Source organism: Penicillium antarcticum (genome assembly GCF_028974205.1).
Source record: "Penicillium antarcticum strain IBT 31339 chromosome Unknown utg000002l_segment0_segment0, whole genome shotgun sequence".
NCBI classification, from domain to species: Eukaryota; Fungi; Ascomycota; class Eurotiomycetes; order Eurotiales; family Aspergillaceae; genus Penicillium; species Penicillium antarcticum.
This window is the reverse complement of record NW_026695300.1, coordinates 2,237,475-2,256,017: the sequence shown is the minus strand read 5'-3', so window position 1 is coordinate 2,256,017 and position 18,543 is coordinate 2,237,475. Positions and strand designations below refer to the sequence as shown.

Here is an 18,543-nt window from a genome sequence, read left to right as displayed (position 1 = left end):
CCCTAGCAACGCATACGGGTGGGGACCGCCTGATGGTTGAGGGCTGCCCCGTCCCAACAGTCCCGCAGTGCTCGATTCAACACAGGAGCCTCCAGACCGTTTGATATCTACGCTGTATCTACGATCCCGATAAAAATATAATGCCTGCATGTACATCGGTTATTTGGATCAATATACTCTCAACAGTACACACTACAAGGTTCATGGTTTTGACATGGAAGCTCTGTTACAAGGCCCGCTCGAACCGATCAAGTCCCTATCATACATAAAATAACCCAAGACTATCTCGGTCACACAAAGGAAATAATACAAATGTCTATCGGGTCCTGAGTCCCCCAAGATTATAAAAAGAATAAATCATGACGCGCTTAGAGCTTGGCACCGACCAGCTTGGCGTAGGCCTCAGTGCTGAAAGACTTGGGGCGCTCAATGGGCATACCAAGAGCACGGTCGATGATCAGCTGGGGAAGGACACCAATGGCACGGGAAACACCGAACAGGACGGTGTAGTAGTTAGCCTCGGTCAGACCGTAGTACTGGAGGAGAACACCGGAGTGGGCATCGACGTTGGGGTAGGGGTTCTTGGTCTTGCCGTGCTCAGTGAGGACACCGGGGGCGATCTTGTAGACCTGGCTGACCAGCTTGAACAGAGGGTCATCGGGCAGCTTGCGGAGAGCAAACTCGCGCTGAGAGACGTAACGGGGGTCAGTCTTACGGAGGACGGCGTGGCCGTAACCGGGGACGACCTGGCCGTTGTTCAGGGTGGTCCAGAGGTAGTCCTTGATGGACTCGTCGGAGATGTCGTTGCCGACGGCCTGCTTCATCTTGGTGATCCAGTTGAGGACCTCCTGGTTAGCGAGACCGTGGAGGGGACCGGCGAGACCCTGGAGACCGGCGGAGAGGGAGAGCATGGGGGAGCTCAGGGCGGAGCCGACCAGGTGAGTGGTGTGGGCAGAGACGTTACCACCCTCGTGGTCGGAGTGGATGGTCAGGTAAAGACGCATCAACTCAACGAAGTCCTTGTTGCCACCGAAGCCGAGCTGGTTGGCCAAGTTGAAGGAGTAATCCTTGTCCTTCTGGACGGGGGCGACCTTGCCGTCCTTGAAGACATTGCGGTAGATGCGAGAGGCAATGGTGGGAAGCTTGGCAATGAGGTCCATGGAGTCCTCGAAGGTGTAGGTCCAGTACTCCTTCTTGTTGACACCCTTGGCGTAGGCCTTGGCGAAAGCAGACTCGTGCTCAAGAGCAGTGACGGCCAGAGAGAACTGGGCCATGGGGTGGAGGTCGTTGGGGCAGCGGTCGATGAGCTCCTCAATGAACTTGGGGACATCGGAACGAGCAGCCCACTCGGCAGACAGGTCGCGAACCTGCTGCTCGGAGGGGATCTCACCGGTCAACAGAAGCCAGAAGAGACCCTCGGGCAGGGGCTCCTCACCACCGGGAGCCTTGGGCAGGAGCTTCTGGCACTCGGGGATCTAGGGATAACGGTAAGCATATGGAAGGTCGACTTGTGAATCGAAGATCACCTACGGTGTAGCCGCGGAAACGGATACCCTCCTCAGAGTCGAGGACGGAACCCTATTAAAAAAACACGGGTTAGCTGCGTCATCCCCCATGGGGGCAGAAGTTGTTGAACTTACCTCCCAGACGAGAGACTTGATACCACGGGCACCACCGTAGGCCTGGTCGAGGGTGACCTCACCAATGACGGTGTTACCGTGTTCCCTGATGCGATTGTCAGCTTTGTGGTTTTGAATAGGGATGGCGCGTCACATACTTGCGGAGCTTCTTGACTTTCTCGATCTCGGCGGGGAGGTTGTCGGCAAAGGTGTCCTTCAGGGACTAGATGACAGCATGTTAGCATTGATCCGAAGCTTCCCGCGATGGACGACGTACCTTGGCCTTAGCGGAAGAGTAGCAGCGCACGCCATTGAAGGCAGCAGTCTGCATGGGCTTCGCAATGGAAGACCGAAGAGCGGCAGTGCCGATTCTGAGAGAGGAAGCCATTTTGAAATAAAATGAAAAAGATGGGGGAGGAGATATGGACACAAAGCCTGGGGGAGAAAAAGAAGGAAGAAGGGAAAGACTGGGAGAAGCTCTTTTGCGGCCCTGCAATTTTCTCGGTATTTTCCATCTGGCCGTATTACAGCCGGTACGGTCACGGTCCCACTCGGGACGCCGTGGAAGGGAACTCACCACGTAATTTTCCCCCAACGGTACATTCGGGCTGCCGGCAGATCAGCTTCGGTTTGCGAAAATAACGGAGCTCCAGCGTGTCCTATACGTCATGATCAAAACCAATATTAGTATAATATATAATGTATAATAACTATATCTACAGCATATACGGAATATAGTAAGTAACTTGTGTAATTATATCCGCATTCGTCCCAGGGATCCGGAGTGACGGGGCGGTACGGGGGTAATACCATCCCTGATGGCAGTGACGTCGGCAAGTCGCCATCTGTTGTGCCGCCTGTCCGTGTAAACCCTCGGTATAAAGTTCTTTTATTGTATTGGTATATGGAAGTCCATGTTGAACTGCACCTGATCCCGCCTTGACCTCTTTCACTTCCTATTCTACCCTACATGCCCAGATTTCTTAAACGGTTCACCGAGGTCGGAAGCTTCGGGCGGGATCAAGGGGCAGAATAGGGTCATATTTCTAGGTAGGATATTCCTCGGCTCAGTTCAAATGTCATTCCGACTGTTTCAAGAATGCAAATTGTTGAATGCTATTTTCAATAAAGTTATTGTTCATTCTGTATACGCGTAACTAAATGGAGCGAAGTTACCAGATTCTAACTTCTGCATTATCTTGAGAACAGCCTTTTAGAATAGAGTGGTTGTACTGTAGACCCCAGATCCCGCATCAGTCCGATGAATCTTGTCCATGCTCAATTACGTGTCTTCAATGTTGTTGGGCCAGCCGTCTTTGCGATGTAGCACCACGTGATATCAGGTTCGGTAAAACGCAAAAACCAATTGCGCTGAAAATGACTTCACGTGATCTAGCCCAATCAGGCTAGCGCCCGAAGATTCTGCCACCCATCTTCCCCTTTAATGCCCTTCGCATTCCTTCACTTTCCAACTCTCATCTCTCTATTCCATCAACTCAACAATCTCAGTCCATTCCCTTGGACTCTGTAAAACCCTCTGGTTTATCCCTGGATCTCACTTCGACACTAGGCTGTACATTCCCCGTACTCTCGTACTCGGCCAGGCAGCCTCTTCTCCTGGACACAATATCGCTAGGCTGTATTCAGCTGTAGGCGCCTGTTCTCTGCTCGACAGTGAATGCGCTCGTGGAGTCTGTAGTGAAGAATCGCAAATCACCGAGGACCTAAAATATCTGCTTTCAGAAGATTTTCCGCAGTAGCTGGAATCTCTTACTTCTCTCGATAGGCCTGGGCCAGAATTTCTTTTCTCTCTCGTCCGTCTCTTTTTGCGCGCTTCATTCTCTCGCAATAGTCCTTCAGCCATGTCTTCCGCGGTAGCAGAATTGGAGAATATTCTCCAATCCATGCTGGCTCTCAAGCCTCCTGGTGTATCGGGCTCCAAGATCGGTAGCATCACATCCTTGTGCACTGCCAACGTGCAGGTACGCTTTTCCCGTTTGGTCGATAATTCGTGCCATTCAGCCCCCAATCTTCCAAGAGTCACGCTAACTTTCCTGCAGAATGAATCAGTTCTCATCCAAAAAATTTACACCCACTTCAAGAAGGCACCGGGCTCCCACAAGTTGGGCGTGCTCTATGTCGTAGACTCAGTAACCCGTCAATGGGTAGATGCCGCTCGCAAGGCCGGTCAGGCTCCTGGAAGCGATGCGCCGGATGGAACTTTTGCCGCAGGCGTCAAGCGTGTCACTGATCTGCTGCCTGTCCTGATGACAGACATCATTAACAATGCTCCCCAAGATCAAAAGGTAAGCAATAGACCTGTATCTGATATTCTCACATCGCAGCCTTGGCGGGGGCCAAGAATCTTTGTATAGAGTTGTACTATGTTCTTCGGTCCTGAACAACGCCAAGGCGTGGACGTTTTCGAACAACTCGCTCACGTATTTCCGCCTCTATAGGAGAAGATCAAGAAGCTGGTTGACATCTGGGAGCGTGGTAACACATTCCCGGCGCCCATGCTAAGCTCTTTCAAAGAGAAATTGAACGCAAGTTAGTCGAATCTGTCCACGGGGCGTGGCACTCATGCGCCTCGTCTTGTTTTCACCTGATCACATCTAACGTTTCATTAGCCGTCGAATCGCATACGCCTGAAGGCTCACCTGCCCCCAACGCGAACCCACTGGGCGTTCCCCAGCAGCCCGCCGCTGCACCGGATACCTCGAGCATTCTGAAGGCATTGGCGGACATGGCGAAACAAAACACTGCGGCTCCTGCGGCCCCCTCGGCCCCTGCTCTGGCCAACCCTATGGCAGCTTTCAATGCCGCCGCTGCCATGCCTGCTGCGTCCACCGAGTCGTCTTCGCAGGCTTCTGCTGCCCTGAACCCATACGGCGCTGCTGCCGGCCCCATAAACCCCTTCTCGGCGATGGGAGGTGTCGCTCAGAACCCAGTCATTCCTCCTCAGAGCCAGAGTGGAACTCCTAACCCCATGGCCGCTGCCAATCCACTGGCTGCATTGATGCCTCAGGCCGCCCAGCAGCCTGCGATGGACCCGGCTGCGATGGCCCAGCAGTTCCAGCTGCTTCAGATGCTTGCCGCTCAAGGTGTGCCCCAGGACCAGTGGGCCACCGCTTTACAGCTCCTCAGCATGAGCAGCGCCAATGGTATGGGTGCTATGCCTCCCGCGGGACAGATGCCTGCTATGCCTGGATTCCCTCAGATGCCAGGCCAGAATGTCGGCAGCTGGGGTCGCCCTGACTCTCAGAACCGTGATGACCGAGGCCGCGAGTTCCCTCGCTCTCCTCCCACTGGATACCGTCGTCGTTCGCGCTCCCCTGGCTGGGACAGACGTCGTACTGCCTCGCCTCCTCGTCGTCGTGAGAGCCCTGTGTACGGGGAGTATCATGGTGATTCCCCTGGCCGTCGTGGTGGAGACCCCCGTGATGCGCGTGGTCGTCGTGGCAATGAGTATCGCCAGCGCAGCCCTCCTCGTGGTGGAGGTCGTCGTCGCTCGCCTTCGCCTGTTCGTAACAAGGATCCTAACCTTCCTCCCCCCGGTCCCAAGTTTATCGAGTGGGATTACTCGATTGGCCAGGGTGTGATCAAGGTGTTGAGCCGAACCCTTTTTGTTGGCGGTGTTACCTCCTCGGAGGCTCACTTGCGCCAACTGTTTGGCCAGTTTGGAATCGTTCAGACTTGCATCGTCAATGTGGACAAGCGCCACGCTTTTATCAAGATGATCAGCCGTGGTGATGCGATGAGCGCTCGCGATGGAATGGAATCGTACCGTACTGGAGAGATGCAACTTAGGGTAAGTTTTGCGTGTGCCCCACACCCATGAAAAAGAGGGATCTTATTTACTGACTTTTTCCGACATAGACTCGTTGGGGTGTCGGCTTTGGTCCCCGTGACTGCAGCGACTACCAGACTGGTGTCAGCGTAATCCCCATTGAACGTTTGACTGAGGCTGATCGCAAGTGGATGCTTACCGCCGAGTACGGTGGTACTGGTGGACGTCCCATTGAATCTGGCATGATCGTCGAGGAACCCGATATCGAAATCGGTGCTGGTGTTTCTTCCAAGGCTATCAGTCGTCGCATCGCAACTGACACTGGCGGCAAGCGCGGTCCCATCTCGACCCGCGACACCCGCTTTGGTGGACAACCTGGTGCTGGTGCTGGTGCTGGTGGTCCTGGTGGTGGCGGTCGCCGTGACCGTGATGGATACGGTGGCATGGGTGATAGCGCTCTTGAACAGGCTCCCAACCTGAACAACCCTGCCGTCCCTCCTGCGGTTCCTGCCTACGGATTCAACTTTGCCAGCATGCCTATGCTACCTCCTGGATTCATGATGGGCGGCGCTCAGGGTGGTTCCATGCCCGGTGCTCAGCCTCCCAACGGTCAGGGCAACTAAGCTTCTTTCTTTCTTTTTCATTCCATGCGTGCATATCTTGCATAGGTCCAGGATTGCGCGAGGGGCAAAAGGCGTTGGAGGATCGGAAATTTTTCGAGCGAGTTTTTACGGGAGGTTATCGTGTTCTGCGGTTTTATTCTTATTAATGTTATCCTTGCATACCCCGATCACATTACGATTCACATACGTTAGGAATTACATTTTCTTGAACTTATTTCACCTTTGGCAATTGTAGGACTAGGCTTTAGGTGTTTTCATGTTGCATGTACATTTCTTCGTGTAAACTGAACAAAAGTTTCAGCTTGGTGGTTCGTATATTCTCATCTTTCTTGCAATCGCATCCGATTGCTCACGCAGTCCGATCTGGCACAGCCTTGGAAGCACGGAATGACTGCTCAAAGTCGGCAATAATATCGTCAATGTACTCCGTACCAACCGAGATGCGAATACCATCCTCGGTAACGCCAGAGTCGCGACGCTCCTGCTCTGAGAGTTGCTCATGGGTCGTGGACCAGGGGTGGATAGCAAGAGTCTTGGAGTCACCAACACTACAGCAAGCAGGTCAGTAACGTTCCCACATAAGACAGAACGGAATAGAAACATACTTAGCAAGATTGGAAATCAACTTGAAATTATCAACGACCTGCGCACCAGCAGCCGCGCCACCCTTAATACCAACCGACAAAACACCACCAAACCCACGCTTCAAATACTTCTTGGCAAGATCATGATTGGGATGACTTTCCAACCCAGGATACGAAACCCAGCTGACATTCTCATTCGTCTGAAGCCAGTTAGCCAGAGCAATCGCATTACTGGCATGACGCTCACACCGCAGGCTGAGCGTCTCAATGCCCAGAATGAGCTGCTGCGCCGCGAATGGGTTCAAGGCTGATCCAAGATCCCGTAAGATCTCAACTCGCACCCGGATGGCATAGGCGATAGAGCCAAATGTCTCCCAGAACTTCAGCCCGTGGTAGCCCTCTGAGGGCTCGATGAACTGTGGGAATCTGGCGCTGTTCTTGCCCCAATCGAACTTGCCGCTGTCGATTACCACGCCTGCGATGGTGGTGCCGTGGCCGCCGATCCACTTTGTTGCGCTGTGCACGACTATATCGGCGCCGTGATCGATTGGGCGGATGAAGTAGCCGCCTGCGCCGAATGTGTTGTCCACCTAGAGGTTTATTAATCGTGAGAACTTGATTCTTCATGTCTGAATGCAAGCTACATGTACATACCACGACCGGGACACCCTTTTCATGTGCTAGTTTGGCAATTGCCTCAAGATCAGGAACGTTATAGCGCGGGTTGCCAATGCTTTCAAGGAACACGGCTTTCGTGCGGTCATCAATCGCAGCTGCAATATCCTCAGGCTTATCGCCTTGGACGAACTTTGTATTGATACCAAGGCGCGGGAACATGACCTTGAACTGGTTGTAAGTGCCACCGTACAAGTTGCTAGTAGAAACAATGTTGTCACCGGCATGAGCCAGGGCCGAAATGGCCATGAACTGCGCTGCCTGTCCAGAGGAGGCAGCGACGGCGGCAACACCACCCTCCAGGGCTGCAATCCGCTTTTCAAAGACATCCACTGTCGGGTTCATGATGCGGCTGTAGATGTTGCCGAACTCCTTAAGGCCAAAGAGCCGAGCGCCGTGTGCGGAGTCATTGAAGACATACGAGCTGGTGGCGTAGATCGGAACTGCGCGGGAGTTTGTGGTTGCGTCTGGCTCATGGCTTTCTTACTTAGTTATGATCTTCTTGTCTGGATTGTTTTCCTACCCAGCGTGTAACTGTAGCGTGTCGAAGTGGAGATTTTGGGGATCGGACATCGTGGGGGGAGGGTTGAACTAGTGCTTTTGATGTACAGCACTAACGAAGATTGTGATTGTAGCCTCCGTTCGATGTTTTCAGATAGTTTGACAGAAGAGAAAGGCAAGGTTGAACATTTCAGCGCAGAGCCGAGGGGAATGGGAATGGCGGGGAAGTATATTGCGTGATCGACTGTCCTTGGCTTCGTGTTGATTGCTCCAACGACACTTTTGCTTTTTATGCATTCTGTTTTCTCCAATTGGGGTATACTGCTAGCCTTGTCTTCAATACGGGTTAATGCATGGCCCATTTCTTGGTTGGTTCGAACTGATCTCTCGTTGTTGAGCATAAAGCCTCGTATTTGCTTTTTACACCATTCTCTCTTCCTGTATGGCTTGCTTCGGAATACTAGCCCTGCTTGGTCCGGTCTGCGCTCTTTTCTTTCCCGTCCTGCTCATTCTTGGGTAGGAGTGTTCTTTCGGTGCGGTTGCATTGATCCGGGTTGTTTCCTTGGGGTTAGGCAATAAATGGAGGACACTACATCCAAAAATATTTAGAGACCCTCGGGTGAGATCAATGTTTATTGGTTTGCTACTGATGGATGGCCGGTGGTTTCTTTTCTGCTATACGAGGGATACACTGAGCTCTTTTTGTGGAACGGTAGATTGTCTGGACTGAAACATGCTTATAGTCGACCCTACCTCTATTTCCTTTGTTCGATCGAGGCTGTGGGCATGAAATCATGATGTATTGATTGCAAGGAGGGAGGAAACCAAATGGTACCGGGCGAAGCGCTTCTGCTCTGCGGCATCGTCATCTATATGTATATGGCCGCACTCGCCAGGCAAAATACCAGTGCCGAACGACCGCTTTTACTATTGAAAGGAAAAGTAGACTCTGTTGCTCTCTTTGATTTGCTATACTATCAAATTATTATTCCAGACTAAAGACTGTTGGTTAGAAAAAGATATTACTTCCAGTGTTAGGGCATATAGATTTCGATATTGAGTTTCCCAAGGTTTTCCATTATGTAGTCAGAAATGCCCGCTGATTCCATCGAACGGGCAAGATGGCCGAGTTGGTCTAAGGCGTCAGGTTAAGGTCCACCTTAACTCCCACTGTTTCGGCAGTTTCCTGATCTACGTTTGTAGGCGTGGGTTCGAATCCCACTCTTGTCATTTCCTTTTTTGTTGTGCTTCTAGCTAGCCGTTCAGCTAGTCTATCTAGTCTTATTCAATTCCTTTTTTTTTCTTGGTTAAATTGCTAGTAAGTAGAGAAGACCACAAAGGTGCATGATACGCTAGCGCTTTATTCTATAGGTTGTGACATACACGAGCGCCATAGGAACCGGACCTACACTACAAACCACACAAAAAGTGCGAGCTAACTCTGAATTAGCTTGAACGGTGCTAAGGGCAGTGGACTCCTGCGATAATAGACGATAAGTGGAGTGTTAGTTGTAGTTTAGTTTGCTCAAATCGACGGACTTTTACAATCATTTGTATGCACATACCCGCTTGAGAATAGTCTTCTTGACGATCTATCTAAGTAATGTATACACCGATTTCTGATCTATTAAAAGCCAGGCATATATAAGAGGTACCGCTGAAACCGGGTAGTCAATAGCAGCGATATATGCAAAGCGAGCACCTGGCGACCCCACGGTACTATCAACCCCACAACTAACAAGGGACTTATGGATACCTGATTTCCCCAACTCTCTGGTTCAGCCTCAAACTATCATATGGTGCCAGTTAACTATCTTATTCGTCGAGGCAGTGATAAGCACACCGCGGGTTGAACAGGCCGCCTGAAATACAAGTGGGACGCCATCTATAGACTTTGTGAGTAATATAACGCGAACATACCAAGGAACAACACGATACCATCATAATTAGACACGACCAGGTCTGAAAGAAGACAAAGTGAGTAAAATTCTGGATATAGACCAGATATATGAATAACAAGTCTATGGTATTGTCAAGGAAATACTTTCCGGAGGCATGGGAACAGAGATTACTATAATACAACCTTGCGCCTAACATATAACATCGACTGGGCTAAAAGACAGGGCTATAGGCTGATCTCCGTATCCTTCATTGTGCTTAGGCATATTTCGAAGCCAATAACATAGAGGTGGCACCCACAACCAAAACCTTGAGCAGAAACCGAATCCCAAATTCTTTTGGACACTACCAAGTAGCATGGAGTTTCTCGATTGCGCGTCTTTATCCATACGGGAATGTCATATAATAGGCCGCGTGAGCCTATTGATTCCTTCCACCTTTAGCCACTGCGCGGTCCTATAAGAAGTATAGGCCACTATGTAGCCGTGATGGCTTACTTCTTCATTCTTTGCTATGCGTATAATACTACTTTGAGTAGAGCGTAGGAGATCGTTCCCACTGTACACCGAAAGATAAACGGCGCCCGTCGCTAACACGCTGATATCCCAAATTAACATTCTCAAACACCACAGATATTCCAAGATAATCCCAAGAAGTCTAATCAGAAAGAATCTGCACGGACAGACAAGACCAGGGCCTTCAGTGGTTCTGATGTGGTAGGTTGTAGTAGGATGCTATATAACAGCAGACAAAATAGCGGCCACATTAATCACATGTATATTGACTATCATAGATAGCCATTTCTGGGGATCCGGTAGAGATGAAGTTATATACAGAGTAGAAGAGACATAATGGCCGTGGTAAATAGTGATGCCCTACTAAGAGCAAATATACACCTAAGCTGATCCGACGACAGGATAATGACTTCATTTGACTACGACACTAGTTCAGCTTATTGAATACCAGATAATGAAGTTATATAAGTGACTATGTGAGAGTATCAATGAATTTTTGATTTGATGGAATTGATCAGTGCGTGTATGTTACGTACGTTACGATTATCGTTATTAGGACTGCGTTTTGGGTCAAAATCCATTTTCCGCTTATGTAGTCAAAAGCGACCGCACTCTCCATCGAGCAGGCAAGATGGCCGAGTTGGTCTAAGGCGTCAGGTTAAGGTCCACCTTAACTCCCACTGTTTCGGCAGTTTCCTGATCTACGTTTGTAGGCGTGGGTTCGAATCCCACTCTTGTCATTTCTCTTTTTGTTTTCGCTTCTCTACCCTGATCCCCTGATCTACCTACCGACCATACCGTAAAGTTTATTTATCTATCTACGGCCGGTTGCGCTTCTTTTTGTCTATTCTTACGGCATTATTGAGATATACTCCTACATCCCATATAAGCCCTTCTCGGCTTATCAGGCCCTCTAGCCAACTGCCCCAACTAGGGATTGTTATACGCAACACCAATATTTTAGGTTAGAGCAGTTAGACGTCATGGTGCACTGATCATGTAACAAAGGCGTTCGTATATAGAGAGTTATAGGAGGTCCTTGCTAGGACAGGTGTTTAAAATTATGGGCCTCGTAAGTACTTAAGTAGGTATCCAGGTTGCAATGGATGGAAGGTGGCACTCCTAATGTGTGTAGACAACCATGGACTGACTATCTTGTGAAAGACTCAACGCACTATATTGCCATACACGCATTATCTATGGGTCTTAACTCGTTCTCCTATTCCACCAGTGTTTCTATCTACTGGGGCTCACACGTCGATTTCAGTAGCCTTGGACGTATCCTAGATATTATAGAGGGAAGACGGTAGCGGCAGGAGAAATGCAGTAATGCGGATACCCTTGCTGGTGGTTCATGTATTGCTTGACTGGTATATATGTATACCATGCTCGAACTTGGATACCCACTGAGCACTGGATCCAAACTTCGGCGTAAGATGTGGATATTAATTAAGCATAAGATAATACCTTGCAACTCCACAGACCATTGTACTACAAAGGTTCCCTGGGTTATATTATATTTTACTTGGAGGTATTTCTATAGCTCTATTATGTAATAATATTCTTTCGTGTTATCGTAGCAATCGAGCATGAACCCTACATCAATAGAACAAAAGTGTTGCGAAGCTAACCAAGATTGGGGTAAACAAGCATGTCATACATAGAAAGACGTTGTGCCGGATAACCTTCGTCACAGCCTCGTTTCAGTGCTGACCCGTCAACCAAACGTCGATGGTGGCAGTTAGCATGACCAGACCCATCTTTGCTGTCATCGTTGTCATCATTATACGTCAACAAGAAGTATGATCATGGAAACGTCAATGCATTATATCATCCTTATGCACATCCATCATGTTTACTTCATTATTACTATATTTACTACCTCGTCATTACTGCTCATCTGCAGTATAAAAGATGATATTTACACTTCACCTGGTTGACAGGACGTCTAACTAATAAAAGACACGGTCACCTTTTACAGACGTGCCGTATTTTATGCTAGTGCACATGTCATGTGGGAATATAGTAGTGCTCTTATACCCATGAATATAGCGTTTAGCAATACCAGCAAGGACCTCATGATAGCAATTACTCCGATTTCAAGTTCAAGACATAATGATTAGCAAATTATACACATGGTTGATAGGTCGAGTACAGAGTTAAAATCTTTAACGCTGCTATTTGACGTAGAGTTCTATCACTAGTCGTCTATTATCGCAGGAGTCCACTGCCCTTAGCACCGTTCAAGCTAATTCAGAGTTAGCTCGCACTTTTTGTGTGGTTTGTAGTGTAGGTCCGGTTCCTATGGCGCTCGTGTATGTCACAACCTATAGAATAAAGCGCTAGCGTATCATGCACCTTTGTGGTCTTCTCTACTTACTAGCAATTTAACCAAGAAAAAAAAAGGAATTGAATAAGACTAGATAGACTAGCTGAACGGCTAGCTAGAAGCACAACAAAAAAGGAAATGACAAGAGTGGGATTCGAACCCACGCCTACAAACGTAGATCAGGAAACTGCCGAAACAGTGGGAGTTAAGGTGGACCTTAACCTGACGCCTTAGACCAACTCGGCCATCTTGCCCGTTCGATGGAGTCTTCGGGTATTCTGACTTTATAATTGAAAAAAGCGAATATTAATAGTTGATGTAACAACCCTGTATACGTACGGAGTGTTTCCAATTTTCCTATGTATAAAGAGCTTCTGTTCTTATGGTTATCTAACATTTTGTACATATTCATAAACATATTGGTAGGCCTGCAGCTTATTGATCAATAATTATTCACATTTACAACCGAAATATCTGTTAGGTAGTATACATCAAACACAGGCATATATAGCCATGATCCTAAGTCAAGAAACCCAAATGGCACAAAATACATCAAAATGGCAGAGAATAAATCATGCCCACTGCCGAGGGTGTCGCAGCACATCCATAATTTCCTTCTCGCGAGACCTATCCTCTGTCAGCTCTTCATCCTCGCCTACGACCATGTTCTCTGTCCGTGTGCCAGAGACTGGATCCATGTAGGCCCAACTGGCAGTGCGAGGAAGACTCATCAGAATACTCTCGATACGGGCATTCGGTGTGCGCAAGCCGAAGCTGGTTCCGCGGTCATAGACAAGGTTGAACTCCACATAGCGACCACGGCGAAGCTGCTGCCACTCCTTTTGCTCTGGAGTATAAAGCATGTCCTTCCGTCGCTCAATAATGGGAACATACGATGGGAGAAAAGAGGCTAAGCCATCAGAGACGAAAGAAAACAGGGTCTCCTGGGGGTTGGAAGATGACCCAGCAGAGGTTTGAAGGAAGTTGGCATCGAGGTCATCGAAGAAAATGCCACCAACACCACGGCACTCGCCACGGTGGGGAATGTAGAAGTACTTGTCACACCAGGCCTTGAACTTGGGATAGTATGTAGCATCGTGGCGGTCGCAAGCATCCTTGATGGTCTTGTGGAAATGCTGAGCATCTTCGGGGAAGAGGTAGGTTGGGGTCAGATCAGTGCCCCCACCAAACCACCAGTTCTTGTCACCGTTGATAGGATCCTTAGGATCCGAGGTCTCGAAGTATCGGTAGTTGAGATGAACAGTCGGGGCCATAGGGTTGTGCGGGTGCAGGACAAGCGATAGACCAGCAGCGAAGAAATCCAGAGAATCCACGTCGGAGCCAACAAAGGACTTGTGGTCGGCACGCATTTTCTCAATGGCAGGTCGGGGCAGTTGTCCGTACACCACAGAAACGTTCACGCCTGCCTTCTCGAAGACGTTACCGTCCTGGAGTACACATGAAATGCCGCCGCCACCATTGGGACGCGTCCATGTATCTGTCTTGAATTGTTTCCCATCAATCCGGCCTAGTTCCTCGATGATCTTTTGTTGGTGGTCCTTAATGAGCTTTTCCATTCGTAACCGCATCGGCGAGGACTCGTTGATGGCGGATGATTGTTTGAGGGCCTCATCTATTTCAACCATGGAAGGAGACTCGAGTTCAGTGACTTCTTCGTTCATCTAGGGGTGATATTAGTATATATATGCTTATGCCACAGAGGAAGTAATGTCCCTACCATCGAGTAAATGATCGCGCCAATGAACGGCACGCCAATGGCGAGCCGTAAGTAGGGTCTCCAAACAGTGAAGGGCTTTGGTTGACTGGATTTCTGTTCAGTAGAATATCCGCGGAACGAAGGCCCGGCACGACGACCAGCAATTCGCGTGCTGCGCGCGGACAACTGAGCCAACGACCTCCGCAGAGGCGTGTATGATCGGGTGGACATTTTCGCAATTGGATCAAGTGTGCAATTGGCTATTGCCGGCGCAATACTTTTCCGAGATAATTGTAATTGGCGAGAATACACTCAAGTCTTTAGAAAAAAAAGAATGAACAGGACTGGGAGAATTCCAGGTCAAATAGGACCACGCAACTTTGGTTCAAATCGTACGACATTCTAGAGCTGAGTTTGTTCTGTTTGTTTGGATGAGATAAGCACGATAAGCCCCGAGCTAAGGCAGCAGTGGCAGAATCCTATAGCTGCCAGTACCAATAGTATGATACCTATTAGACGTGTTTGCATAAAAGCCTTACGTTAAAGACTATTTTACTTACAACCCTCATATGTTTACTGTTTGTCCACGTGAGATCTGAAAGGCATCTGATTTCTGCCGCGTGACTGTGACTCACCGCCCCTGGATCCCGTGATGGTATTACCGTAACGTCAGCGGGGGAGTCGCCTTGTCATCCTCTATCACCCCTCTTCATCTCTCTCTCCTCATTCTGCTTCCGCAGGCAACTTCATATCTACAGCTTCCCACAAAGAGGCTATTACGCCTACTAAAGTTCCATCCGTGCCCCCTGGTACCTTGATCTCACTTACTCTCCACCCGACCCGCTCTCACTTATCAACCCGCCTTATCAGTCACGATGCGCTCCAAGTTCAAGGACGAACACCCCTTCGAGAAGCGAAAGGCTGAGGCCGAGCGCATTCGACAGAAATATGCTGACCGCATTCCTGTAAGTTTCCAGACCGCAAGAATGGGGATTTACTTCCAGAGGTTGCTGGTTGCTGCAACCAACACCCCGGTCCTCACCGCTTATTCGGCAGCTAACGGATTATCAATCTACAGGTCATCTGCGAGAAGGTTGAGAAGTCCGACATCGCCACCATCGACAAGAAGAAATACTTAGTGCCGGCCGATCTCACTGTGGGACAGTTCGTCTATGTGATCCGCAAGCGCATAAAGCTTTCTCCCGAGAAGGCCATCTTCATCTTCGTGGATGAGGTTCTTCCTCCAACAGCTGCCCTGATGAGCAGCATCTACGAAGAGCACAAGGATGAAGATGGCTTCTTGTACATCACGTACGTTTTTCTCTCTCCCCCCTTTCGTTGTTTTGATAAAATCTTATTGACATAACGGGTAGATATTCCGGCGAGAACACTTTCGGTGACCTTTAAAGGTTGATCAGTCTCTCTCACTCGCTCTGCTGTTTAGCTACCACGAGCAGCGTCGTTGATGGAGGAACGGGCAGGCGAGAAGACATTTGCAACCTTTGGATTCTGGTCTTAGGTCACTCTGGCGTTTAATTTGGTGTTCTCTGCGCATTTTCGTTTTTGATTTTGCTTGACAACTATGCTCTACTAGCTGCAAACACACAATCATTACGAATATTTTCTGGTTGTGATATCAACTCTGGGTCTTTTGCCATTTACTTAGGGATTTCTGTTGCGTTAAAGACTCAACTTAGAAAGCCAACCGCAGAACAGGCTATCGAGCAGGGAAATATGAATATCTTCCAAGCAATGATATAGCCAAAAAATATTCAAACTAATCCGTTTACCCCAGAGTCGTAGTCAATAAACTTAGATGCCTCGGCTACTGTACCTAGCGGATCTACTCCACGTCCTTAGCGGCCTATTGGGACCTGACTAAATCCGAGTCCAGAACGCCTGAGACTTTAGCTGGCATTCGGACCCAAGCGGTACGGACTCTTACTTCGGGCCATGTAGAAGCTTAGTTGTTGGCATCTATGGTGGTCATCATGCGTTAACATGTAGTCTAATTGAAAAGGGAACCCGGTCTCCAAATATGCCTACTCAAAATGCAGAGTAGGCCAATCTAAATAAAAGGATGAACATGTACCATTACTATTTTGCTACTAGACTAAAATGATTTTTAACAAATTTTGACCCTGCCGCACACAATACATAAGGTGAAATTGAAGAATAGACTATATGTGCTGAAATAAACATGGACAATGTTAGTTGCTGATTAACTGAGGGATTATGCTATAAATAAAGGATGCTGTTCACTAGGACTTATGTTGAAGCGCTCTGGGGTATTCTAGTTGCTGTATAATACAGCCTGGCGTACAGAGTGTGCTTGCAAGATGGATGACAACCCATATGTTGTACGAACTTACCAAGGAGATACAAATTTCTCGAGATACACCTGAAAATTTCATTTTGTATGCGGATATGCTTCTCAACCGGTGAGAATGTTCACAATTTTCCTTTCGCAACAATAATGATTGAAGCGACAATTTTTGGAAAGCGAGACAGGTATTGACTCCTAGCTAAAATGTGTGGCTGTGGCATCCTCCGCAGAATAAGACAATAACAAACCATTGCAGGTTATGATATTCAATTCATGAGTTGTTAATGATTCTTATGTAAAGCCTTGGCCCAATTTTAGACCAAGTGAACTAAAAAGCACCCAAATAAACCCCAGGACAACAACATTGGTGACTTGATGGCATCACAAAGATGATTGAAGTTTTTTGACAAGAGCATGAATAATGCGAGGTGAGTCAAATCAGAAACAATTGAAGCAGTATGAAAAAGAATGAAGTTGCGATAACTTACGATGTCTATAGAACTCCGATGGCGGCCCCCGAACGGGACTAGCGCCAATCCGCCCGATTAAAATTTAACTCCGAGCACATGTTCCTGACTCCATCACTGGTGTTGTCATTCTCATTCTTTTTGGTCTTTTCCTTTAAAAATTAGAAAATATGTCTCCTGCTATTGCCGCCGGTGCTGGCGCCGCCTCTAAGGATGTCAAGAAGGAGTCTGCCACTGCTCGTCTCCTTGGTTCCGGTATGTCGACGTGAACATGATCCCTCAACCCATTGCTAACCTGTGACTCCTCTAGGCTCTGCCGGTATCGCCGAGTTGATGATCTTCCACCCCGTACGACCGATATCCCCTCCGGATTCTAGAGCCATTGCGACCTGAAACTAACAACTCCCACAGGTTGACACCACCGCCAAGCGATTGATGAGCAACCAGACTCGGGTGAGATTGGGATGATATGCAGTTTGTATGTGTCTGTCGCTGACCAGGATGTTCACAGATCACCAACGCTACCGCTTTCAAGGAGGTCGTCTTCAAGGAGTACGCCAATGCCTCCGTCGCCCGCAAGTTCACCTCTTTGTTCCCCGGTCTTGGTTACGCCGCGGGTTACAAGGTTTGTGACTCCTTTGGATCAAACATGGAAGGATATACAGCTTACACGATTGGAATCTCTAGGTTCTTCAGCGTATCTACAAGTACGGTGGTCAGCCTTTCGCACGCGACTACCTCGCTCAGCACCACGGTGCCGACTTCGATAAGGCCTTTGGCAAGGGTACTGGCAAGGCTATTATGCACGCCACTGCTGGAAGGTAAGACAGACTGAACAATTACACGGGACAGAACTTGGTACTAACTCAGACAATCAGTTTGATCGGTATTGGAGAGATCGTCCTCCTCCCCCTCGATGTCCTCAAGATTAAGCGTCAGACCAACCCCGAGGCCTTCCGTGGCCGTGGCCTTTTCAAGATTATCTCTGATGAGGGTATGGGTCTCTACCGCGGCGCTGGCTGGACTGCCGCCCGTAACGCCCCTGGCTCTTTCGCTCTCTTCGGTGGTTCCGCCTTTGCCAAGGAGTACATCTACAGCCTCAGCGACTACAACGCCGCCAGCTGGGGCCAGAACTTCGTCGCCTCCGTCTGCGGTGCCAGTGCTTCCCTGGTTGTCTCCGCTCCCCTAGACGTGATCAAGACCCGTATCCAGAACCGCAACTTCGAGAACCCCGAGTCGGGCTTCAAGATTGTCTCCAAGATGCTCAAGCACGAGGGTCCCACCAGTTTCTTCAAGGGCTTGACCCCCAAGCTGCTGATGACTGGTCCCAAGCTGGTCTTCAGCTTCTGGCTGGCACAGACTTTGATTCCTGCTTTCGGTCAGGTTGTATAGAAACCTCTGTTTCATAATTGTTGTCAAGATCCCCCCCATTTTTCTCTCTTCTTTTCGGACTAGGTCAAATTCCCCAGGCCGTTTTTGTATTTCTCATAGATGTTTA

The 18,543-nt window shown here is 48.9% G+C and overlaps 6 protein-coding genes across 6 annotated transcripts; 3 read left to right on the top strand and 3 right to left on the bottom strand.

Annotated features, from left to right (window-relative positions):
- Positions 1-368: 368 nt before the first annotated feature.
- Positions 369-2,007, bottom strand: cit1 (citrate (Si)-synthase CIT1; the record flags this gene model as incomplete). The annotated part of the gene is made up of 5 exons (XM_058459893.1): positions 369-1,475; positions 1,531-1,578; positions 1,641-1,725; positions 1,778-1,842; positions 1,897-2,007. The coding sequence occupies 5 exons, from the start codon at positions 2,005-2,007 to the stop codon at positions 369-371; spliced, it is 1,416 nt and encodes a 471-aa protein (XP_058323425.1).
- Positions 2,008-3,481: 1,474 nt separating this feature from the next.
- N7508_001826 (Nrd1 complex RNA-binding subunit) lies at positions 3,482-6,032 on the top strand (the record flags this gene model as incomplete). The annotated part of the gene is made up of 5 exons (XM_058459892.1): positions 3,482-3,601; positions 3,680-3,925; positions 4,079-4,169; positions 4,250-5,430; positions 5,499-6,032. 5 exons carry the CDS (start codon positions 3,482-3,484, stop codon positions 6,030-6,032), a joined length of 2,172 nt encoding a protein of 723 aa, XP_058323424.1.
- A 349-nt stretch (positions 6,033-6,381) lies between these two features.
- On the bottom strand, positions 6,382-7,864 carry N7508_001825 (O-acetylhomoserine aminocarboxypropyltransferase/cysteine synthase family protein; the record flags this gene model as incomplete). Its single annotated transcript, XM_058459891.1, has 4 exons — positions 6,382-6,580; positions 6,638-7,206; positions 7,271-7,769; positions 7,815-7,864. The coding sequence occupies 4 exons, from the start codon at positions 7,862-7,864 to the stop codon at positions 6,382-6,384; spliced, it is 1,317 nt and encodes a 438-aa protein (XP_058323423.1).
- A 5,243-nt stretch (positions 7,865-13,107) lies between these two features.
- Positions 13,108-14,483, bottom strand: hem13 (coproporphyrinogen oxidase; the record flags this gene model as incomplete). The annotated part of the gene is made up of 2 exons (XM_058459890.1): positions 13,108-14,217; positions 14,274-14,483. 2 exons carry the CDS (start codon positions 14,481-14,483, stop codon positions 13,108-13,110), a joined length of 1,320 nt encoding a protein of 439 aa, XP_058323422.1.
- Positions 14,484-15,127: 644 nt separating this feature from the next.
- N7508_001823 (autophagy-related protein 8) lies at positions 15,128-15,659 on the top strand (the record flags this gene model as incomplete). Its single annotated transcript, XM_058459889.1, has 3 exons — positions 15,128-15,217; positions 15,331-15,563; positions 15,626-15,659. 3 exons carry the CDS (start codon positions 15,128-15,130, stop codon positions 15,657-15,659), a joined length of 357 nt encoding a protein of 118 aa, XP_058323421.1.
- A 1,556-nt stretch (positions 15,660-17,215) lies between these two features.
- N7508_001822 (putative mitochondrial GTP/GDP transporter Ggc1) lies at positions 17,216-18,437 on the top strand (the record flags this gene model as incomplete). Its single annotated transcript, XM_058459888.1, has 6 exons — positions 17,216-17,300; positions 17,356-17,393; positions 17,457-17,498; positions 17,557-17,670; positions 17,733-17,866; positions 17,924-18,437. The coding sequence occupies 6 exons, from the start codon at positions 17,216-17,218 to the stop codon at positions 18,435-18,437; spliced, it is 927 nt and encodes a 308-aa protein (XP_058323420.1).
- Positions 18,438-18,543: the final 106 nt, after the last annotated feature.